The sequence below is a fragment of the Daktulosphaira vitifoliae genome, unplaced genomic scaffold, assembly GCF_025091365.1.
Source record: "Daktulosphaira vitifoliae isolate Bord-2020 unplaced genomic scaffold, ASM2509136v1 Scaffold_3, whole genome shotgun sequence".
Classification (NCBI taxonomy): domain Eukaryota; kingdom Metazoa; phylum Arthropoda; class Insecta; order Hemiptera; family Phylloxeridae; genus Daktulosphaira; species Daktulosphaira vitifoliae.
Genome location: NW_026099574.1, coordinates 17,271,971 through 17,299,315, shown reverse-complemented (window position 1 = coordinate 17,299,315; position 27,345 = coordinate 17,271,971). Strand labels below are relative to the sequence as shown.

Sequence of the window (27,345 nt, the reverse complement as noted above, 5' to 3'; positions counted from 1 at the left end):
TATTCAGAAATTCACCTAAGCAACCCAAATTACAGTATGTTACATAAACTCAACATTCCCTCTAGGGGTTTTCTTTAATTATCTTTCGAAATAAAGATACAGTTGGGTGAATGATATGACCTATATTAATACAAATAAAAACTATTAGTTGTGTTTCTTTTTTATCATAAGAAAAGGAAATTTTTTTTGTTATGTCTTTATAATAACGTCTATAGCATGTAAAACATTTTATGAATTCTAGATAATTTAAATATTATTTATATGGCAAATGTGTGTACGGATTTACTCATTACTCCACGTAGATAAATATAGTAATTATTACATTAGTAAACTGCTAATGACTTTAATGTTCTAAATAACAAAAATGTAGATTAAGTTGTGTAATTATAGTTACTTCTAAGGGGTTTTTCATTACTGACAAAAGTTTGCTTAAAATTGTTTTTTGTCATTGTTGTTTGATACTTAATTCTCTGTTGATGGCTTATGTATTTTGTGTGTGACGTTGAGACATTATTCTATTAAAATAAATAAATAATTTCTTTAAAAATTTGAGACAATAGCTCATAAGATGTTTAAATATTTAGTAGTGCACGATATTTTTATGTAAATATCTAAGATAATAATTTGGTTCATTTTACACAGGTTTTACTATTATTGAAGTTAATTTGAAACTTGTACAAAATAGTTACAAAGATTGAGGATGAATTTTTTATTAATGTTGGTGCTTAAATCATAATTTTGGTAATATGCCGAATAAATTTAAATAACAACATATTGAAAGCTTTTAGGTTTGGGTCAACGATATCTATATCACTTTTTAAGAATAATGTTTAAAATATAATTTTAGTATAGTAATTTATCAAAATTGTACTGCTATCTCAAATATGAACTCGTTCATGTATGATGAAGTTACCAAGTGTTAGCCAATTAATGTAAATTAATTACTCACCCTAAATGCTTTTTGCATTTTTATTATGTAACATGTATGTTAAATTGACCCCCCTATATTTTTACTATATAAATAGAGCACCACTGTACTACTGGTTTTGGGGTAGCTTTGTCTTGATATAAAATATATATATATAAAAAAAAAAAATTAAATCTTCAAAAATATCTTATAAAAAAACTTTATTTTTCAATTTTGAATCTAAATGATACGTTACTAACATTACCAATAGGTTACAATAATTTGTTCGAACATTACATAAGCTTTTATTAAAAATATACTTTTGAATTATCGAAAACTATTTTCAGGTCAAACAAAACTTTAAAGTAAATATTAAATGTGCAGAATGCCGATATTAGTACAGTAAAGCTTTTCTATCATGCTACACGATAGGTAAAGAATTTAATTTGAAGCTGAAAATGGATAATTTAATATACAAGTGTTTGATTTCATTCTGCGATTGACCTCTTTTATTAAAGAACCAGGTATTTTATTTAAAAATGTTTCACTGTATGCGTAAATTTATTAATTTATTTTATTTTATTATTGTAATATACTATGAAATTTTTTTTATTGAACCATAAAAAAATCGTTTATAAACTTCGAAAAAAATTAAATGGAAGGTAATAATTTTTTATGGCTTGTTAACCATACGACACTTTTTTTATTCTTAATCTTATGCATAAACAAAGTATACTATTTTGAAAGACTCTAAGGATGTACCTATTATTTAAATGATGTAAGTTGCTATCGTTCAACAGAGACAATTTTAAAGTATTGTCACAAACTTTGAAGCGTCATACAAGATTTAGCCAGCAGCAAGAGTAATATGCATCACGGACACAGGATATAAATAAAGATAAACTGATAAAAAAATATATAATAATGCTTTATTATAAGAATGTTATTATGTGAACATCTAAATTACCATCGACCTGTGTGAAATTCACATTACTTTACGTTTTGCGAACAAGTGTATTAGTTCGTTTCTTCCTCCCGAATGTTAAGATATATTTTATTTAGTCACTGCAAAATCCCTAAGGTTATGTGCGATAAATCACGTATTACTCACAAACACCATAAGGTAAGGCCCTACGATAAAATAACATTATACGATATGAACACATACATGTTATGCACACACATCACACATAATGTATTATGAGCTCTAGAGTAGGTGTCACCTTTATCGATATCCACAGGATTAAGCAAAACAGTTAAAGTTTAGAATTTTGTATTAGAATTAAGTCCTAATGAAGCGTTTAATGATTTTAATTATGTATCATCATTATTATGTAAATGCCTATAGCAGTGTTATATTAATTATTTTTGGCTGTGTATTTAAATAAAATAATAAAGTCAATTTACGGTACTTGCTTACACTATCCAAGATGTATTATTTAAAAGAAAATTATCATATATTCTATGAATACAGAATAAAATTGGTATTGATATATATATATATACTAATGTGTTTGTGTTAGAGATTATAAAAAATTGACATATGAGATTAATTATGATATATTACCATTTATTTGTCAACAATATGAAGTTTTTTTTAACTATTGTATGTTTTTAGACGGGTAGCTCACTTATCGCTCTAAAAATGGACAATGCGAATATTAACTTAGAAAATTATTCAACTAAGAGTCAACCGTGACCAATTTCTAAATTGAATAGTATTGCCCTTTGTATTGTTTTATTAACTATTTCTAAATTACAACAATACTTGTTTTTCCATAATGAATTCGGCAAAGACTTCATTAAAAATTCATTTGATAGTATTACATGAACAATATAGTGAATATAGCTTGCTAACGTTCAATAATCCAAATAAGATAATTACTTTTTTAGTTATTGTAATACTTTTAGTTGTTAATTTTGAAGACAATATAGTGGTTATTTTTTACCGACATTTTGTAAGCGCACAAATCATTTTTATTAACATACAAACTCTTTGAATATATATATTTTATAGTTCAATTTATGTTCAGTTTTACGAAAAGCTAATTTTTTATCGGGAAACCATTGCCACATAAATATAAACAATATGAACATGTATTAACTTAACCAGCAACAATTCTAAGAATAATAATGTTTTGTATGCTGTTTAACCAATAATTTACATGTACATATTATATATACAGTGTTCAAAATGATTAAAATATTTTGTTTGTATCTCTAATCATTTGGGGCAGTTTTTCATAGGTGTACTATGAAATAGGGTGAATTTAGGTAGTTATTAGCTAAGCTTACAATTATTTAACATTATTAGCTGAATAAACGTAGTCTCTGTCATTGTAACAGATACCGAATAATATTAAATAATTATTGAGTAAAAAAAAAAAAAAATAAAACAAATGTAGACGCTAAATAATTTTGGTATGATTTTTTTTTTAACTTTAATTTATGAAATATCTTATAAAAAATATAAGATTGTAAGTTAAATATCCAATGTGGTATTTTTAAACAGTTATATTACATTGTTCTGTTTAGAAAACAGTATCGATATTCAATATGAACAAAAATAAAAGGTTGAAGAACTGAAAGACATAATTAACTTTCTTTAGTGATACAAACAAATTGCTTCATTAAAATATTTATTCATAAAATAATTAACTTCAAATATTACTTTATTTTCATAGTATTTTTGATTTCATTAATAATTTAATTTCATTATCTCCAACTAATCAATATTATTGCTACTGCTAGTAAATTATTTATATAATTATCTTGCGACAATTCTATCGAAAAATGTTTTGAATCTAAAGAAAAATATGTTGAATAATATCCAACAAAATTGTTTTGAAATAATACATTTGAAATATTATTTCAAACGCAATATTCCAGAACTCAGCTTAGTTGAGTTAAAATCATCACAAATCATAGATAATTTTGTATTTATCATAACATTGTATTATTTCTTATTTACTTACAAATTATTTTTTAATTAAAAAAAATGATTATTTCATAATATTAACTTTGACATAGGACATATCAACTCGTGGTTTAATTAAGTTAGGTTCCTTAATAATTTTAAAACTTATAGTCTTTCCAAAACTTTTGTAATTTTTTACAAATTTTTGTATTTTCCATTTATTTTTTTCATAAAAAATTAACTACCGATATACTTGTATACATAAAGATAGTTATTAATATATTTAGGCGCTATGAGATTGTTATTAGTTATATTCTCTTTCGTTGGAAGTAAATTTTATGAGTTTTTATTTAAAATAATTAATAATTGTTGAAGCATTCCGAACCTTGTTAAAAGTTAAAAAATTTGGAAAAATTGTGTATACTTATACACAATTATACAAAATCATAAAAGTTAAGTAACTTTTATGATTTTGACCCATAGCATAGCCAAAAAGTTTTATTTTGAAGATTTTTAAAAATAGTTTGTAAATTTTTCTAAAAATCCTACCACTTTCTAAGAGTTATTCATAACAAAATAACTGGAGAAATGTTTTAAATAAAGTGAACCAGTATTATATTTTATTTTAATCGTTATTTAAAATTTTTAACATATTGAATCAATAAGACTAGTGACTAGGTGTCAATTAAAATAAAACATTTATTATAACAAACCAATATCTTTTCGTTTTTATCTTCAATAAAAAGTTAAAAATTTATCTTAATTCAAATTAATAAATATATGCACTCTTTTTTGTTTCCTAGGATATTATATAATTATTATTAAAGTTTTGATTTTATTTTTAATACATCATATGAATTACGTGCTGGAGTATGAAATTAAGTTGCATTAATTAATTTCGTAGCGTGCACACTATAAAACTGAGGGTGGGTATCTTTAAAAAATTGATTGTAATTCTATATTAATGTAAATGTAAACAAATTTAAATTCAAATCGCATAAAATAAAATAGGTATAAGTACGACGTGAGTGAAGTACGTGAGTAAATCCACAAAGTCAACGTATGCGTCAGATGGTCTTAAAGGTGTGGTTGGTTGTTTAGTCGGTATAATTAATGATCAGAAGAATAATTTTTTTTAACTAACGAATGTATAATTATTTCGTATACCTTTATAGGTTTTAAACCATTTAAATTATTTTTTTTCCAGTCATATTATACATATTTTTGTCTTCTTCTTCTTTTTCCTAATCTGTATCCTAACTACTTGGGGTCTGTCACCCTTAACCTAAACTTCCACTAGACATGATCTCCCACATCATATACGCACATATCAGCTATCCTTATGTCGCATTCAATTACATCCTTCCATCTCTTTTTAAGTCTACCCTTACCTCTTCTTCTCACAACATTTATCATCATAATTGTTTTTACAGATTCAGATTTCAACAAAAATATTTTAAACAATTTTTTTCTAGTAAAATTATACAAAATTGTAGTAAAAAATGCGTTACTTTAAGACTTCAAAAGTTCAAGTCAAATATATTTCAATTTTATTTCATCTGTATAAGATGAAAAAAATCATTATATCATTGGTTTCATAATACTGATAGATATTTAACAAACTATTGTATTTGACAATTACTTATCATTTATAATCTAGTGAAAGACAATTCCACTTTCCATGTTAATTCTGTTGCGAATGTCTGAAAAAAATATTGGTTTGCTTAGACGAATAGGCAAATTTTATTTTTAAGTCTAATGATATAATAGATAATCTTAAGTACTTGACAGTTTTTCTGCGGTAAACTATGTATCTTTCCATCTAAGCTTTAGGACAAGTTAGCTTTTTAAACATTTGACAAACAGGCAACAATCTCATTGTAAATTATGTAAAACTTAACAAAAAAAAAAACAATTTGACTTAAAGTACGATGATTGAACATGACTTACTCATTAAAATAAAATAACATTATTGTTCATTCCTTAATGATAAACTATCATTTAGTTGAAAACAATCTTTTGATATATTTTGATAACTATAAGAAAATTATGCAACAAACTGTTTAAACGATACGATGGTAAACGCAAATTAATTATTTATCGCTGAATTCCATTTTAATATGTACAATATATTCACTATAGTTTACAGAAACAACAAAACCATTGTTGCGTTTCAAGACTTTTGGTATTTGGATTGGTCGAAAAGATACGTATTGAATTACCATTCTGCTCAAGGAAATCGTTTTATTACTGCTTTCGTATAAGCTATACATCTATAACCAAAGCATATTAAATAAAAATATTCATTCAATAAAATAAATAGTAACTAAGTAATATTATGCACTAAAAAGGCTCGGGAGATAAATAATTATATGTCTAAAAAAAATTGATTAGTTCATTCTGTAAAAAACTATATTATAAACAATCGCCACAATAGTTTTTAATTATTTTTTTTTTCACATATACTTATGGTTATATATAAATCTATCATTTTTTTAAAATATCTACAAATATACTAATATACATATTGTATAGTACACCTATCTTGTGCTTTTGACTTTTTTGTATAAAAAAAATAAATAATACATAGTCGTTGACAATTTAAGTTAAAATAATCTAGTTAATAGAATGATGAGTTAACAAAATATTTTCCTAATATCTTTATTATGAAGCATATCATCAAATTGATGGCACGGCGTTTAGCGTAGGCAAAATAACATCTTTGATGTTGATTTTATGATGTATTGCCTACTTAAAAACCGTTTGTATATACTGAATTTTTACATTCTTCGTGTAATATTTGTAAATTATTGCTATTATAAGAATAATTTGTATAATAATTTATAGTTATATCCACCACATTCATGTTTTTATACATTTCTATAGATTATTATATAAAATTGTTCAAATATAACATACAATATACATATTATGCCTTTAAATGTTCTTCCATCCTAACCGATATCAAGATAAAGAAGTGTGCAGTTGAGAACTTTATAAAAAAAGTAGTAACAACAACTTATTTATAACGGAATGATGAACTACATATTTATAAATCAATGGGTGATTTTTGTAATTAACATGAAAAGTATGTACCATTTGACTTAACATTTTTAACATTCAAAATGTATAAAAGCAATTAAAAAAATCTATACCAATTACATACATATGAATTCAACACGGACTCGCGGTTTTAAACGAACCTATTTGTAGTGTCACAAATGGCGATGGTCCAAAAAAGGTCATTATAAATGATCTACCACACTTGCAACGAACCATGTTAAAACAATATTTTATATTCTGACCCCATATTACTCATATACTACGAGTAAAATGTGACTGAATAAAAATTTCACAGCTGGATTTGATGTTTTTCTCTGCTAAGCTAACATTAGTTTTACAATATAACTGTTTTTCAGGGGGGGAAAAGTATAATAAAGTAAAATATAATTAAAACTGATAAAAATAACTCATTTTTAAATATTTTATTTGTAAGTTGAACATTAATTTTAAGTTATAAAACACCGTAAAATATAATTATTTTACAATCTTATACTTTATTTTTATTGAAGTTAAAATTATCTTGATTAGGCTTTTAAATATATAGTAGATACATCATGTCTTAATAAGTTGAATGAGTTTCTTTTATATACCAATATAAAACCAAAATAATTTTGATAACTTTGGTACGTGAACAGTAAAATGTTTAATATTTCATTTTTTACTATTCACAAAGATGTTTTATGTAAAGCAACTCAATGGTTATTTTATTCAACAAACAAATGATAATTATCAAAACTTTCAAAATTAAAGAATGTTGCTCACAGATGTTTACTCCGCGTGTGCTAACTAATTATAATATCATTTCAATAAATTAATGAATTATTTTTTCGGAAAAGGGGCGTTATATGGTTAATGTTCCACGTATCAGGTTAGTATGTCTACTAAGGTAGTATCACAAGCCTTAAAATAAAAAAAAATAGAATTATATTAATAAAATAATGATTTGTTTTTATTATTAAAATGTCTCTTCTATTATGCTCGCTATTTTTTTTTGGGGATACAGTGGATTAGAAATTCAAATAACCAAGTACATCAAAATCGAATCATCCTAACTACGCTTTGTATATAAAATAAAATTATTTAAAAAAAAAATTCTCTATGACTAGATCGGTGATGTTAACTAAGTATTACATATATTTTACCACCTATGAAGATTATCAATTTTGTTTTTACAAATCATATCCATATGATAAAATTTACAAGAACAGACAACAAAAAGATACCGTAATTATTTTACCTGGGTAATGTCAAGAATACCTATGAACTATTTCAAAACCTATTTAGTTCAATCTTAAATTTGACTGAGGACCTGGTGTTTAATCATTTACGTTTAATTACAATTTGTTATCTTAAACTTAGTACCTTTTATATATCACAATCGTTTGCTTCTCTAATTAATTGTACATATGAGACTGTCATCAGTTTTAAGTAATGTAACGTGCTACTATTTAAGACAAATGTTTATAAATAAGTAAATCAAGTTACGATATAAACAACTCGAATGTTAACTTACTAAATAATTATAATGTACAATATCATTTGTATATACTTGAAAATAGAAAAAACTAACGAATATAAAGTTAAGGATTTTTATAATTTATACAATTAAAATTTAATTGAAAATATTCAATTCTAGTTTGAGTATATCTTTTATAAACTATAATAATTTAAGCGGATTAAAATTGTTTTACCGCTATTAGTTTTTACTGTAGTAGTGTAAACATACGAAAGTATTCTTTAATAAATTTTTAAAAAAATGTTGTTTTTGCCTTCATAACTAATAAACATTTTGATATAAGTACTTTTCTTTAATAGGGTTACAAAACTGAGTTACATAATGCCATTTTGATAAATAAACTTCAATTTATATGACTGAATACTTATTGAATCTATAGAACACTATGAAATAATCGCCTCGTGCTTCAATACTTATGTGATGTACGAACAACCACAACGAAAAATTCTTTAAGTTGAACTCTATGATGTTTTTTACATATCCTTGAGGATATTCTTTTTATATTAAAACGTGAAACCAATAATAATATGAAGAGTGAGCAAATATTAAATATAAAAGTAGAAATTCTTTTTGGAGTTATTTATACATTATCTAACAAATATTAAGTTTATTTATTTAAGCATAAAATATTGAAGGAACATATTAGTATTAATAAAAATTGATATCAGTAACATTATGATGTAATTTATAGGATATTCGACTTTTGAAGCTCTTATTGTTTTTCATCGTTGAATTTTAAAATTACAGGTATTGATCTTAATTTACATATAAACCTTAACAAATAAATTATATACTGATAATTAATTCTAAATGAAAGTTAACAATATATTAAATTAATAAGCTTTATATGTACAATAATGTCATTTTCGAAACAAATTATCAGTATGAATTAAAATTATTTTATAATATATTTAATTGAAATTCGTATAACGATTAAAATTTTTAGAAAAATTTTCAGCACATTTCATTAAAAATTAATTAATTGAAATTATTTCTATTATCACAGTTTAGTAGTAATTTGCGTGATCGTTATTCCTTTATCATCTTCTATCTATTTATTAATATACATACGTATTAATTTTCATCCTACGCATTCTGTATCTTATGCCAATTAAAACGTTAAAATGTGTTAAAATTAGATAAGATATCATATGACAGCTTATATTATATAATATGAGCAAAATAAAATATTATTTTTAATAATTAAATCACCAAAATAGTTCCTTTACATACACAGAATATTGCTTGCTTAATATTAAATGACTTTCAACTATGTATTTACTTTTAGTACACACAATTTTATTGTTAACTTAATCTATTGACTAAAATTAATAGCGTAATTTTTTCCTCTTTTAATATTAAAAAAATCATATTTAATATAAGAATAAAATAAGCTTATTTGAAGTATTACTAAGTTTAATAGAATATATTTTACAGCAACATAGGTACGCGTAGGTTTTAATTTTTAGCTGAAATTGCATTTATTATGAAATTTAAACCTGACCGTAACTTTGGTAATATTTTTTATAGGTACTATTAAGTAGGGTGTGCATTATATAGTGTTACACATAATTAAATGACACATTTTATCAAATAGTTTTTTTCTATGCACTTAACTTTTATAAAGCTTCTAAACAACTTACAACTTGCATAAAAATTTATAGAAATATCCTTTTTTTAAGAGTTATTTTTCAAGATATTTATTTATCATACCTAACTTTTCAAGTGTTATAACAGAATTGTATAATATAACTAATAAATAATATAAATTTTATTAAATAAAAGAAGAAACGTTTATTTAATATGTGAAATAAATTATTAAAAAGTTAAAATACCTTCTAAGCGTCTCATCGAAGCTAAAAGACCAATGAATATTCGAACCATGAAATAACCTAATTTCTTTAAAATATGCAATACTCCTGTAGTAATAGAGGCATTAATTCTGTAAATATGAGATAAACTATCACAAGTCATATTTTTTTTTGAAATTATTAAAATTATTATTAGTAAAATTATTTATGAATGAGTTATTCAATGAGCATTTCAAAAATAGTCTCAATTAATTTTCGAAAAAAATGTGTCTATGGATAGTTTATATCTAGTATAAAGAATTAAGGCTGGTAATTAAGATTTAACTTACACTGTTTTAAACAATAATAAAAAATAAAGCATGATTGTTAATTTTTAATAACATTGAGCTAAACATGAAAAAAAACTGTACGTGTTACGAGTAAGCGCTGATGAAGTAAAACTTCTTTCAATGTTATTCAACTGATAAAATATTAGGTTTGTATTGGTATAAAATAAAAAAAAATACACGTACAAATTTTATTTTCAATTGAAATTAATTAAATTTATTACTATTGAAACACAGTGCTAAATTATAATATAAAATATACTTTACAGCCGACTGTGATGTTCGATAATCTGTTTTTTTTCGGACTTTCTATAAAGATGTTTCACTTCAAAAAATTGTTTGTAAGCAGATGTTACAACAAAGCATATTACTAGATTAATGTTAAAACTTCATATGTATCAGTTAAGCTTTTCATTTAATTTAATATAAGAAGTTATCTAAATTACTAAATCTAAAATTTCTTATACAAATATAATAAAATACACATTTTGTCATATTGTTGGCATATTGAAAATTGTATCAATTTTTAAATTTACGATTAGATATGTTTATAGTTATTTTTACTAGGTATAAATAAAAATATATCAAAGTAATACTTTTATATAGTTAAAATGCTAATCCTAGTAATTAATAATTCATACTTATTTTTATTAACCACATTTTTATTTTAAGTTTAATAAGTCAAATCAACATTGAAGTACAGCACGAGTTGATAAACACCAAGTTAGGGTCAAAATCTTTTAAAATGGTTCGAATAATAACAAGTTTTGATTAAGTAGAATAAAAAATTAAGCTTATCGTTAGATATTCCTAAGTAAAACTGCTTATTGTTAGATTTTTCTTTGATTATTTTTGTATCTTAAATGAGTTTGACCGCCATCGTTAATTCCAACATTAAGCCTTTGTTAGTAGTGCTTTAGAAGTTTTCCAAGAAGATATTCTGCGGAAATACATTTATCATATTAAGATATAACTTTCCGTTTCATGTTAATATTAAATTAAAATATTAATTATGTTTACACAAACTTTAAACCACCTTTTGAGATTACACAAACGGTTGTGTTTTCCTGTTCTATAATAAAAAGTGGTCTAACTTTACGTATTTGTTAGAAATAATTAAGTTTTATTGTGCAAGCATAATTTAACGATTTCATCTCTTTTTATTCAAAAGAGACAAATGCAGCTAAGTTGACAAAATATTAGTATCTTGAGTATAGTGTTACTGGTTTAAATCGTGGTACCGAAATGTTCTTTAAAACTTAGCCATCATTTCTTTTTACGGTGATAAATTAACTTGTCATTCTGGAGTGCAAAAAACTATTAAAAAAAAAATTTGTAGGATGCAATGACTACCCCTGATGGTTTGTTTAATTTCAAGTAATATTCTTCACTTGATATTAAATAATTGTACCGCATTGTTTTGTATATTTAGTAAAGTAAATTAATAAAAAAAAAAGGCTTTTAACTAATCTAGACAGAATAAAAATAATAACCGAAAGTTATGAACTATGAATAAAATTTGTCGAGGAAAAAATATAGAATACGATACAGCCACATGTTACAAAATAGTTCATAAATACTGTTATCACGCACATATCAAATTAAATATTTTGAAAATAAATGTAACTATAAAATAATGGGCAATCTTAAAAAAAAAATGATTATAATAAATAAGTATATATATATATATTTTTTTTTTGCGGTACATTAACAAAATTAATACTCATGTGTAACGTTTTGCTTTTGTCAAAACTTTTAATTAGTTTCAGAAACAACGAAACACGCCTTGTTGAGAAATTACCGTTTAATAACTAAATAATCCCATTTATGTACTTGAAATTTTTAACGATCAATTACATCATATTTATTACCTATTAAAAAAAAATAGAAAGTTTTTTATTAGATAATTTTAGTAAACTCGTACAACCAAAAAAAAAAAACGTGTCTAGTAATTTACAAAAATTTACTAGCCATTATGTTTTGTTATAATAATCAATTAATTTTAGAAAAAAGAAAACCATTATTTTTAACAATGCGATATTGAATAAAATGCTCTTTAGTTAATTATACATTAAAATATTATCAAATAAAATTGATCTTTTTCTACGACAAATTTTATTTTTTCATTCGTTTAATGTTATCATTAAGAGAAGATAATGTTACATAAATTTATACGGTATTCCATAAAAGATACAGTTATTAAAAAATATTTATAGAAAACTTAGTCCAAATGTACAAATATATTAAAGATAAATACCGTAAAATACATATGAATGGTTAATAATAAAAGCTATTAATATTTTAATATGTATAGTAAATGTGTAGTATGAACAGAACTGGATTTAGTACTTAGGGAGCCGCGAGCAACCAACTTAGATGGGCCTATCTAATCCTAAATGGTTATAATAGTGAAACCAATGGCGTACCTAAAAGGAAGTTATGAATTGAATACATGTAAACGAAAATATTTACTCGTTTGTAATATAACCTGAATAAAAATTGTTTTTATATAACCCACTTTGTAAAAAAAATCCGAAATACGTCACTGAAATTTACTGAAAACAAGGCTGATGTTAAATGAATGCTGAAATAAGTTTTAAAAACTTTTATAACTTTTTGTACAATTATTTGATTTTAAAAAGTTTCAGAGAAAAAATACAATTTTAGTACCAGGAACTCATAAGAATTGCCAATAGTTGAATAACATAATTGTATTTAAATATGTTTGTGGCCTTTAGACATTAGCTTATAAATTCTCAATTAAGTGGTGTTGTACACCGTGCAATCAGAAGCGTGTCCCCGCAAACGTCTATTATGGTGTAAATCGTGTCCCGCTAACGACAAAGCACTACAACGTCAATGAATTAAAATGAAGTTAAAAATTTTTAGACCTGTGAATTTGGTGTGTCACCAAGAATAGGTTTCGCCATTATGTCAGTTGCGACTACCACGATGCACTAATATACAGAGTAGAACGTGTCGTTCTTGTTCTTACTTAGTCGTCTATTCATAACGCACATAATACACCACACTGTATCAATAACAAGGTAAAAACATGGCCACAGCGAGCTGCGGACACCTTCTCGAAACACATGATGTTCGTTAAAATTCATTAGTTCTTATGAGATCCTGGTACTAAAATGTGCTATTTGTTAAGAAATACAGTTTAAAATATTATTTTGTTAACTCGTTTCGTACTACCTTATGAATTCCTGGTACGAAATTTTAATAAAACTTTGCAGAAACGTATTTAAGAATTTTATTAAAAGGTGAATAATGCAACGAAAGAATATAACCTATTTGATAATATTTATTACCAGAAAAAATATATTATTGAACAAAATATTTAATTATTTATTATTTGTTTAGAATATTTAATAAAACTAAAAAATTAATTCGAGTACCTTATCCTAACCAATTAATTCATCAACGTTTTCTCGAAAATATGAAAACTATTTTCTAAAATATTATGTGAAATTTTGTAATTCAGAATACTACGCAACATTTGCTAGCGAAATCTATTGCTGAAGATCAATGGTAAATGATATATATGTGGTGGTTGCATTTAAAAAATCTCCCAAATCACTTGTTTCATTTATAAAGATTTGCTTAACATGCCAGACAAATAGAATTCAGAGAAAAAATATATTATAACCGTCATACGCTTTGAAACTTTGAAACTTTTCGGGGATGCCTTATATCATTATTAAATTTGACGTGTAGCTGAAATAGTATTGTTTTAACTAGGTAGGTTATTTGTAAGTAGGCCTCATAAGCAACTATCAAATAATTGGCTTACCGAGTTCTGAACTTTTTTTGTGCAATATTTCTATTATAAAAGCAATTACTGAGTGTTCTAATATTGTTATTGCGTTTATTATATAAAACTAAAACATATTTATTTCTAAAAAATAAACTCTAAAAGTTGACATTGTTGAAAATTTAAAGTAGTATTAATTATACAAAAGTTTTTTTTTGTGATGCATTTCTAAAGATTGTATCTGTTTTTATATATTTGTTATTAAATTCATATTTTAAATAAAAAGGCACATAAGAGCGGACAACCGCTATTTTGTTTCATTTTTTATCCAATTAAATTATTGATGTGCTTTTAATTTTAAGTAATTGTTGGACTTGATAAAAGTTGCTTAATGTATATTAAGCCACTCCTTTACTCAGATTGCGAGAAAATAATTAGGTAAGATGTTAGCTAAGGTATAAATTTTTTTTAATCATATCAGATACTACAAAATAATAATTTTAAATTATAAGAATAAAACGAAAAAATTATTGTATAATTTTATTTTAATCGTTTAGCTATAATAATACTTCTGTATTGAAAGCTTTTTAAATAAAAAAAAACGAAAAAATTTAATTCAACAGTATTGATCTATATTAAGATAACTTTATTATTACATTATAAATAATTTTATTTGTAAAATTAATTACCATCACTTTTTTACAATGATATTTGAAACTGCCTATATCAACTTTTTCAATTCTTTATCACAAAAGAAATTTTAAAAATTAATTTAAGTAAGTTATCAGAAATAATTGAAGGAGTCAGTGGATAAATGTGTTAGCTGACATTTTTGTAATTATTCAGGAATGCTACTTTTCAGTTAAAACTTAAAAATATATGGAACTTTTTTGATATAAAATATATCGAATAATTTATAAGAGGAATAATATTGATCTATGAATACTCTAAAATATAATTTTACTTGGTTATAGTAATTTCATCTAGTTATTAAAAGAATGTCAGTTAACACATTTATGCGCTAACCTTTTCAATTATACTCTGTATAAAAACACTAGAAATCTTTAATTAGATATTTTAACAACACCAGTTCAATTTTTTCTTATTTCAATCAATCGTATATTATTTTTCCGTAATCAGTATTTTATATTTATACACTTTAAATGAGTATGAAAAGTTATAAATTTTAATGTCAAACATTCACTATTTATTAATTATTTTCAATGCTGTGAATAGAAACAAAATCATCATAAAAGCATTTAATAGCTTTTATATTATAATCGAGTTTATAATAATAATAATAATAATAATCTATAATATACATTGAACGTGATATACTCATGGTATAGTCCTTAAATACTAATCACTTACCTATGTGGATAATAATAGAAGATGAATTATAATGCAGAGAAAATAGACCTCAATAGACTTCACAGGTTGTCCAAGAATTACAAAAAAACATAATATTTTAGCAAAAATATTTAAAGGTTTATTCAACATTTTCTTGCTCGTCTCTCTAGGCTTGGTTAAAACATTTAATAAAACGTAATGCCAAGTCCCATCTGGCACATTCTATGTTAATTCCATTTAATGCCCATATCAAGTATATACTTCTCCAAACATATAACAGAAAGTCTATTATTAAGTATTGTCGACAAGTTAGCCGTCACTTCAGTTTTAAGATTTGTTTTAACAAATGGAAAACAATTTCATATTTTATACATAAGACATCCAGAGAAATAAAAGATTCATTAACGTTGTCTAATCTTGACAATAACATATTTTATATCTATTGTAATTGTTTCAAACGCCTACCAATCCTTTATTTCGGCTTTATGACAGAATCTAAGAGTAAGTTAAATTTGACTAAGGCCTAAGACACTCAAATAATTAATGTTTAACGATAAGCACGTAAGCAAATAAGTAATAGTATTTTTCTGATTAGTTTCAATTTTTACAATCTCCAACAGGGCTTACAAGGTTACAACCGACGGGACATCATTAATGACACTTAATAATATAACAAGCTGGACTTGTTAAACTACTGGATAGCATTTCCTAAAACTATTTTGTCGAAAATATTTTACAAAAAATTTCTAGTATTCAAATATTCAACACCCCCCGTGCAATTTATTTAAATTTTTCTATAACTATTGCACTTCAAAAATACCTGTATGTATATTTAATTACAATGAAAAATTGTACATAAATAAATGATATAAAAATAAATTATACTAATTACTTAGTGTTAAGAAGTGCTTAAAATTAATAAAATATTTTATTATTGAAAAATAACACGCTTATTTATGATTAAAAAAATTAACTTGTTTTAGAATGCAAGACCTAAATAATGGAACAAATTTTCATAATTTAAGTTTGGTCAATTTGCTACGGCATCTTAAACATAAATGTTTGATCAATTCAACAGGTAACATAAAATCAGTTTTAGGATCTTATCTCAATCTTGCTACTAATTTGTTCACTTACAGTTGAATCTACTAAATCATGTCCAAAAACATTTGATGGGTGGGCATGTTGGGAAGAAACGTTACCTGGTGAAGTGGCATTAGCACCTTGTCCATCCTATGTAGTGGGATTTGATCCAACAAGTAAGTGTTATACTTATTCATTCGATTATGGCATTTTATTTTTTGTAATATCTTTGAAAAAAATTTTTTTAAGTATTTACTTGTGTTGTATAGGATACCCTATAAAACTTTCTATAAAAAATGAATCCCGTGATAGAGTTTATTACTTTTAGTTGTTTTATTGGCCAATGTTTCGCATCGCGAAATACGTATATATTGTTCTATTGCAATATAATAACTATTACGCAGACAACCGTTAATACTTGGTTGGAGTGTTGGTTGATACATTTAAGCTTTAGGAAGTTATTTAGAGATAAAAAACGATATGACATAAAATAAAACGCCTTTATGAATCATCATCGATACGTATCCATAAACAATTATAATGTACGCCATGTGCAGCTTAATGTTTTGGTACTTGCTCCTTACAACTAAAATGATGTTGTTTATAGAGTATGCCGAGTATTTGATGATTTATAATATCGAACAATAAATTTGATTCATCAGGATTATAGTGACAAAAAAATAGTAAAATGTCAAAAATGTGTCATTGATGGATATTAGATAGCATGTCAAAATATAAGCATATGTTGAAGAACACACTATTGCGGTAGGTAAATAGGGTATATAACCCTTGTAGACGAAACTGTACAAGAACTACCTTCACATATGTTTAAAAATAAATTATAATTTTCCCTAATACTTGACACAATGACTGACGACCATTTTATCGCCAATGTGTGTCAACAATAGCTTTTCACCACCCACCGGTCATTCACAATTAATTTATGTACATATTTCTAGTAACGTTCCCAAAATAAAGTTAGTAAAATTTGCTTGTTAATGTTTACAATATTAAATATTATTAGAGTAAAAACAACAGTATTTTAATTACAATGTGATGCTGGGGAAGTATTAATTTACAATTATAATTTTTTTTGTATTTGTTACCATAAATTCTCAGTTCCTATTGTACTGATATTACTCAACAATAAGTTAAAAGATACAAGTGTAGTTGAAAATATTACCATTAAAATTAGAAACAAAAATTTCCCTTGTTTCTTAAAAAATAAAGTTTTTTCGAAAATTCAACCACTTGTCTACTAACAGATAGATCTAAGATAGCAAGATTTTCATATTCAGTTAATTATTTATTTGTTATCTTTAAACAATTTTTTTGGAATTCGCAATTCTTTAAATATAATTTTTAATTTAACACCAAGTTAAAAAAAAAAAATTATCACTTATCTTCTATCTGTAAACGAGAGTCAAGTAAAAAAAACTAGAAAAAAATTTGACAATAACTAACTGTTATATAACGAAAAAATTGAAAAAATTTGTAGGTTCATCCCCCTAACTTATAAGTCAAGTTGCNTTTTTAATTTAACACCAAGTTAAAAAAAAAAAATTATCACTTATCTTCTATCTGTAAACGAGAGTCAAGTAAAAAAAACTAGATCAAAATTTGACAATAACTAACTGTTATATAACGAAAAAATTGAAAAAAATTGTAGGTTCATCCCCCTAACTTATAAGTCAAGTTGCTTTATAAGCCTTTGAAATAGTAAATATATTGTATAAGATCTTCAGTAAATTTTTTTTTGTAAAACATTACAAACAACTTTTCTGTATAAAATAAAAACCGATCATTTGTGTTTAATATTATTTAAAATTATAAATATATTTAGAATATTAATTTAAAACTAAAAAATATTAAACATATTTTATTGGAAGAGTCACAAAAAAAACCGTACATACATACATGGAAAACAATTTTAACCATCATATATTGAACATATATTGAAATCTCATAGAAAAGTACTCTCTTATACTCCAAAAGACATTACAACCTAGTGACGTTATCACCTAGAGACGTTATCACCTAGAGACGTCAACATCTAGTTATGTTATTGCCGATTGTCCAATTTTGTCAGTCTATACAAGTAGTAATGAAACACATAATTAAATAAATACCCTTCGAACGAATTGAGTATTTATTAATACAGGAAAAAAAAACGATCTAACATCAATTCGTAGTTGAGAATCTATTGATTTTACTCTGCCGTTTTTTTTTTTTTTTGTCTTTATTACTCCTCTTTTACTGGACCCGAGTTTACTCAAATTATATAAAAAGATCTAGTTAAAGCTATTAGCACTATAATTTAGGAATGTTCTTCTCAGTCCCAGTAATAAAGAGAAATGTACCTAAAAATTATCTTAAAACAGTCAATGTTGATATTTTTAGTTTTCACTTTATATCGAAATAACTTTTTTAACCCGTTGTTAGTGACGCTATAAGCAAAATTCTCATATAAATAACATTATAAATATGCTTAGTCAAATTTTTACAAAAATAAATATGTAAATATATCAACCCGACGTTAGTGACGTTAAATTTATTACATCATCAATGACACATATACTTTGATTAGTTCGATAGGGTCGTGCTAGCATATCTATTATCGTTTTGCAGATTTTTTTTAACTTGTTTTGTCTTGTCGCGTTACTATTAGATAACGTTTACTTGCTATTTTTGTGTTTAAATTTTGTTTTTGTTTATTTTAAAATACTTTTAAAGGGTTTGCCATAGTAATAAGTCCACCAATATTTATAAAATTTGCAACAACCTAACTTACATTTAATATAAATTTTAACTTATTTCAATTATTTTGCCTCCTCAAAGTTAAAAAAAAAAAAGCGGCTTTGATTTTTAGAACTAGTTAAAATTGTCATTTTTAGCATTTACATTCATGTAATGCACGATGGTTGCGTCAAATAGAATATAGTCTTACATGCTCGGGTCGAGGTCCGAAACCTACCCGGTTGGGTTGGGTCCAAATTTGCTTGAATTTTTTTCTTAATTCTTTTTGAGATGGAAATGAAAATCAAAGTTAGTTTGATTTTTACCTCATTTAAATTGTATAACTTCAATGAATATCAAGGACACTACCACTGTAGTTTCTCTTTGTGAAAAGGAATTTCTTATTCGTATTAAAATATTTTTCTATATGGTCTATCATCCATTTTGCTCAACTCTTACTCGACCAATTTTTTAAAACAATACGTGTTATGATCACAACTAGTGTTTAGTTAAAGATATTACCCTCCTTACTTTTAGAATAATCCACCAATTTCTTAAAGTTAAACACTATGTATTGATTTTCATTGAAGCGTTCCTTATGATGGTGATTTTAATCACTGTCAGATATCATCTTTACTTGTGCCAACTATGCCACAACCGCACTGTGTTTCCGTTTTTAAATAACTTTTATTATTTTTTATTATACTTGTATAAAAATGTAAAAACCAATTTATACTTTAATCGACAGAGAGAGTTTTAATTTTACAAATGCAACCCATTTTATAAATAAAATTAATAAATAAAAAACCGGTATGTGTGTAACCTTGAAGTTCGAACTAAAAATTTCTTATTATTATATTGTATTATTACTTTATTTCATCAAGTTATTAATAAGACTATATATATATACAGTATGGTTTATTAAATACAGAGTGATCTGTTTACTATGTCTCGTGAAATATCTTAAAAAATACAATTTTTTTTTTTAATACTATGTATATCAGTGTAAATATGTTCAAAAATCTTAAAAAAAAATTGTTTATTTCTACCAAAACAGTGTTGCATTATATTTGATAGAAATGGAATACAATCCTTAAATAAAAATAAAAATATTGAAGAAAGCATTATCTTTAATAATACCTGTCAGCACATCTTGCTACATTCTGTGATTTATTAAGTATAATTCCTATTATTTTTACGATATTTCAAAATAAAACTGTGAGCACAAAAATTTAAATTGCCTTTATCAATTGTTTTTTAATATTTTACCAGTTAGTATTTTATAAGGTTAATTCTTGAAACTTATCAAACTAATAAAAGAAATTTATAATGAAATGATTTAAAGGGTTGTTAACCTTTTATGAATAAATACATTTTATGTTAATAACTTTTTTATGTTCTGGCGCGAAATAAACTCGTCATTAAATCTTCACTATCCAAACTTAGTCGACTGATCGTTTTACTCATTCATTATACATATATTAAAATAATTATTTCAAATCAAATTTTAAAGAGTAATTATGAAAATTAGAATATAGTCAATCTAATTATTATTCTAGCAATTAGTTATCATTAAAAAATGAATTAATAAAAAAAAATTCTTATATTATATAAAATTTTATTTGATTTTTATTACACAGCAGTGACTAAAAAAATTACAGCAGTTAAATTTTTAATTTATAAGCTTAACATAACGCTTAATATAACATTTATGAATTTGAAATACAAAAAAAAAGAGACTTTTTTTAATAAATAGTAACTATCCAATAATTTAGCTTTCTTACAAATAAATCGCATTAAATGTCTTGGTATTGAATTACGAATTAAAATAAAATAAAATATTTTATTTAATAAATCTATAGTAAATGTTTTACAATTTATGTTTTTAAATCAAAATAAACCAATAATTTATTTTTAACGTTACTTTTATGAATTACAATATTGCAAACTGATGTATTATTTATTTAAATAGATAACTGTCAGGTGTTGGTTGTATTATTTTTATATGTTTCACACTACTGTTCTGTAATAATAACTCAGAACGCAGGTTAAAAAATGTCACAGAAATTAGCTTATGGTATGCGGTCTATCTGATATGTAATAAACACTTTGAAATATTTCAGACTGACTGGTGAATAGAATTCCAATGACAAACATTTATTACATGCAAAATGAGAATGATAATTTAATACACCCACACTAAACAAACACAAACAAAAATGTTTTGTCACTAAAAATAATTTGTCGAAAAATTAATAAAAAATATTTTTTACGTATTCCTTTAATCCATGTACCTTCGCAAAAAAAATGAGTACGGTTAAATTACTTCCATTTAGTAAGCTTTAATTATAGTTTTTATTATATTATGATTGTATTTTTATTTTTAGTAATTCACTAGACCAATTAAATTCCTAATTACAAAAATATCATTATAGTTTTTATAACATGAACTTTTTTTATTATAGTTATTAAATCATACAACAACTCTTTCAGCTATAAAAAAGATAATAATGTTGATTGTCATTTAATAATATGATTATAAATATTTTTGTTCAATATTATTTTTTAATTTATTATTAAATTATTATATAAGATATAAATATAACATAATTATACATATAATTTTTTACAAAATTTGTTCTTTATAAAATTGTGATCTTTATTTTAATTTCATACAAAAATTAAAGGCATGATACGTTTTTATCAAAAAATGCATTTCTATAAAATGTACATGAAATATATAGCAAATTGAAATTTCAATTAATTATCAGTACTAACTTCGATCAAATTTTTTTTAATGAAATTATAAATAAGTAACACATTTTAAATGAATACAGATCAGTAAAAACCCTTATTATAGTTGTATAAAAAGTTATTTAAACTGTTATTAGTACAGTGTACTATAATTCCTCCTAATAGTAAGACTCGAAAAATCATTATCGTGATAAAAGGTCACAGTAAGTCCTAAAAGTATAATCGCCTGTACAATATTCTCGTATATATTTAAGGTTAATACCACTAAAAGTTTACTATGGTAAGTTCTAATAAATAGCTCTACATCAGTTTTAAACTGAATAAACCGTTTTATCTTTTTATACTCTTCTATTAGGCTCTAGGGACTGTTCAAGCTATCATTTGTACAATCATTATCTACGAAAATATAGTCATTATATAGTGTATTATTGTATAAGATACTTTATACGGTGTGATATAAAGTATTCATATATTTTCAATTAAATATGATTATGTGCTGAAAATTCTATCAGGCCAACAGAAAATAAAATAAAGATTGTTATTACCTTTTTTCAGTTGAGTAAACAAAATGAGTATTTTTTTTTTGATAGAAAAAACATTTAATAGCTTCATTGGTAAAAACTTACTATTATTCAATATTATAAAAGAGTCATGTTGAAAAATGCATTTAATTTATGAAGAAAATTATTATGCTTCTACCCGGATTTAAAAAAATAATAAAAGGTTAATACGGGTATAAATTAAGTTTGATTTATCATAATAATCCTACCGTTTGTATGTTTTGTTATTTTAAAGTTAATCCATAAGAGTTTCAATATTTAAAATTTTATATATTTTACTTAGTGCTAAAAAAAGATTGTTATTTAAAACGAAGCGCAGATGTATGCTTTTGTATCAGTGGAATCTCGAAGTATGTGTTTGAAAGGNCCGGATTCGCAGGTGCGTAACAAAAACACGACTTATCGCTACGATAGCTGAAGCCGAACTTATCTGTAATGTCTTTTGTGCAGATTATACAAACAACATTGTTTAAAACTCTAGTCTCTCCATGAAAGCTTCTTTACTCGAGCTGCTTTACAAAGACTAATAATTTATAACATGTAAAGATAGTAATGACATGGTCATTCATAATGGACATTTTTGCAACTAAGAAAATATTTATTTAAATATTTGAATTCTTTACTAAAATTTAAATAGAGTTGATTTTTATATTTCTTTATACTATTTTAGACACTTGATGTGATTTCAGATTAAAACTTTTGATAAGGTTTTTTTTTTTGTAAAATATTTGCACTTAACTTTTAATAGTTGCATTAAAGATAGGATTAATAAAATTGTTGAATAATTTAACTTTCCACAGTCATTAGTTACAAAACAATCATTTATACTTTATAGAATAAAAACCAAATAGAAAATTTTAAGTCTTTGTACGGTAATTTCTTTGTTAAAAATAATTACTTAATTATTATCTTAAGTAAGTAACATAAAAAAACAAAGCATATTATAACTTATTTTTTCACTTACGATTAATATTTATTTAAATTAATATATCAAACAATGTTTTTTTTCGCGATAAATATAAATAAGCAATCAATTTGTTAAGAATATGTTTTTAATTGACTCTTTAGGTAACTATTTGAAGTAGACATTTAACAAATTGACTTTTGACGAGTTTATTAGGGTTACATTAAGTATACGTAAAGTGAAAATAAGAAAACTTTTAAAATGAATAATACCTTTATAATATAAATGTCTTCAATCGTAAATCAACACACAAAAAATAAACTAAAAAACATCGTAATCGTATCATAACTATTATAATAAACGGTAGCACAGGGGTCACGATACAGTGTAGACGGGCATAATTGGGACAAGTATAGATTAAGTGATTAAATCATTAACATAAGATACGCTTTGATGCAAATCTATAGATAGTGTTTAATTTTAAAAAAATTGATGGATTATTCCATAAGCTAAATGAACTCCTATTTCCTTATTTATATTCTGATTAGAAGTTTTAAAATTTATAAGTGTAATATATGAATAAATATTTATTATAGCAGATAAATATAGTATGTACTAAAAAAAAATATTTTTACTTATGAATAAATTTACTAGTCTACAAGGAATTTTCATCAGAGACCATAATATACTTTTCTAAACTAATTTTTGCACAGATTTCAAATCTACAATTTTTATCGTATTAAGTATTTAAACAGAAATCATAATCATCATTTATATGGAACTATTGGTGTATAAAAAGATTTTACAATTGAAATAATCTGAACTTAATTTATTTTTTAATTATTTAAAATAATCAAAAATATCTAGGTTAAAATGAAATTCAACAACACATATGACGATAAATTCATAAGTGAACCTAAAATAGGTAGGACTAAGCCATAGCCTGACCTAATATTTAGTATTCTTAAAAATTTCTTATCGATTTAAAACACAATAGATTAACAATTGCAATTCAAATTGGTAAGTATCTCATTTTATCACTGTAAATGATTATTACGACCACCCATAAATGATCTTTTTAGAATATCGTTGAATATTGATTAGTATAATCAAAATTTTTATAATGCGCTCTAACTACATTAGCTAGTAATAAACATTAAAACGAAAACTAAAAAGTTCTGTCAAGGATATTATATAATAAAACTTTTTGGTTTTCGAATAGCAAAATAACTAAATAGAAAAAAATTGGGAGAGCTAATTAAATTTTTTTTTATTATCCTTATCTAACTGGTAGATTAATATCCAGTTTCACTAGATCATACCAAAAAAACAAGTCATTGAATTTCGGATCAATTTTTGTGGCCTGGTATAACACAAAAGTTTTGCATATGAATTAAATAATAACAAAATCCTTCTAACTAATATAACAACTATATATGTCTGATTATTAAGTTACATATGAATAATCAATAAATATATTTTAATTAGAAAAATACGTAACAAGCAGAATGTATTATGTGCAGTATATCAATATAAATAATAATTAAATATTTAATGAAGCTGTAAGAACAATTATAGAAATGAATGTTGAAAGGAGAAGAGATAAAGAAAGACCAAAATAAATAATGAGGAATGTTATTAAATACGATATGAGGATGGTTGATGTGATCGTAGTGGATGTAGGAGATCGTGTTTAGTGGAAGTTTAGGATAAGGGTGTCGACCCCAAACAAATGGGATAAAGCGAGGAAAAAAAAGAAGATTAATTAAGGTATACAAAATTAGTAAATTAATTAAGTTTTGAACATTTGAATTATATCATCTATTTTAACACCAAGAGTTACATAGAGATCATTACATAGAAAAATGTTCAGTTTAGTGATATTATGTTACTGTGTAATACAGTATAAAAACAAATTTAATACACCTATTATTTTTGGAGATATTTAATTAAAAAGGTTTTTTTGTCATTTTTACAGTGGCTTAATTTTGAGATATTTATCTAAATTTCTAAAATTAAGGTTTTTTTTTCAATATTTGGAAACTCTAAGTTCAGCTAGATTAAAATCGCGTTCTTTTGACGTAATGATCACGAAAATTGGTCGAGTGAAAGCTGAGAATTTTTATGGGTAAATTTTAAAAAAATGCACACCATCACAAGACGAATACCTTTTTAGTTCCGCATCAAAATTAAAAAACCAATCAAAAAGATGTTAAAATATATCTACTCAATTGAGCGTATTGTAAAAATTGTAAAAATCCCCTTTTAAATTCATTGGAAATCCAAAATCATTTTTTTAGATATGATTTATATAGTGTGTAATAATCAAAATGAAAAAAATTATATTAATATAACATATGTTGTGTTTAAGGTTAAAGTTAATTGATGAACATCGAGGTTCTATCGTCCTTTACTCAAATTTTTAATTCTAAATAATTTGGTAAATTGATTTATCTTGTCTTTTAGTTTGAAAATATTCAGCAAAATACGATTATTTGATAACTTTCTTATATACTTCTGAATTTTTGGAACGATAGATAAATATTATTTCGAATGTAAAAATATAAATAAATGTCCTACTAATATACATTGACGACAACACGGGTCGCGGCTAATAATTCTTTGTATAGATAAGAGGATTCAAGTAAAAATTGAACTCACCGAATTCTAGATCGAGTCCAGAACTCATTCGCCCGTGTGTGCAAGCAGAACTAACCTTTTTATATTATTTTTAATTACCCCCTTCCTGAAATTATTAGTGATTTTCAGTTAATTATATTGAATTGAACATAACATGATTATTATTTTAAGATAAGATGCATAGTTTATCAAGCTGACAGATAAATACATATATAACAAATAGTATATATGTTGTGACAGATAAATTATTTATTTGTTTGTATACAACACATATTATAAATTTTCATTCATAAATGTAAGATGCGTAATGTCAGGCTTTGGTCTTATTATGCAGTATTTCTGGAACATTTTCAAAAATTAAGTTGAAAAAGTTTCTACTTTAAATCCCGTTGTGTACAGTGGTTTATAAGAAAAGCATTAAATGCAAACAACGACTCTTCTTATTTTAGCATTAGAACAATTTTCCTAATAAACGTTTAAAATAATATAATTTAACAAACTTGAAAATAATTTATTTTTAATTATCAGTTAAACAATGCTTTCATTTACAATTTTTAAGAAGAATTCGTGATCAAAGGTAAATGTCTACTAAAAAATGTCTTTAAGAAATGAAATATTTTTTTATATGTTTTACGCTATTCAACGTGAAATTCTTCTTACTAACAATTTAATTATTTATTTTGTTCGTAATTTGATAAAATAAATATGGCATTAACACAATTTATTAATAAACAAATTTTTAATTATCAATAAACAAAAATTTAAAAATTTTTATTTAGTATTTTTATTTGTATTAAAATTGTTAGTATTTATTTTTTACTTTTGTATTTTTATCATTGTGTGTATATGGTAAATGACAGTTATTAGCTTTTACAATGGTATATTGTAATTTAATTTGTCGATAAAAGTATGAACTGCTATTTTAAGTAGAATAGCTTCAGAACAATAGTTGTTTAATTTGTTTGAATACTTCAAACAATAAATGATCATATAATTTAATAAGTATGCTGAAAATGAA

General features: G+C 24.3%; 1 protein-coding gene across 2 annotated transcripts in view; it reads left to right on the top strand.

The window, feature by feature from the left end:
• LOC126901265 (calcitonin gene-related peptide type 1 receptor-like) overlaps positions 1-27,345 on the top strand; it is a 71,668-nt gene that overhangs the window by 32,931 nt on the left and 11,392 nt on the right. For both annotated transcript variants that reach the window (XM_050677645.1, XM_050677644.1), the window contains exons 3-4: positions 16,634-16,728; positions 16,790-16,909. In XM_050677645.1, coding sequence (XP_050533602.1) covers positions 16,634-16,728; positions 16,790-16,909 — 215 coding nt within the window. The remainder of the gene's footprint in view (positions 1-16,633; positions 16,729-16,789; positions 16,910-27,345) is intronic.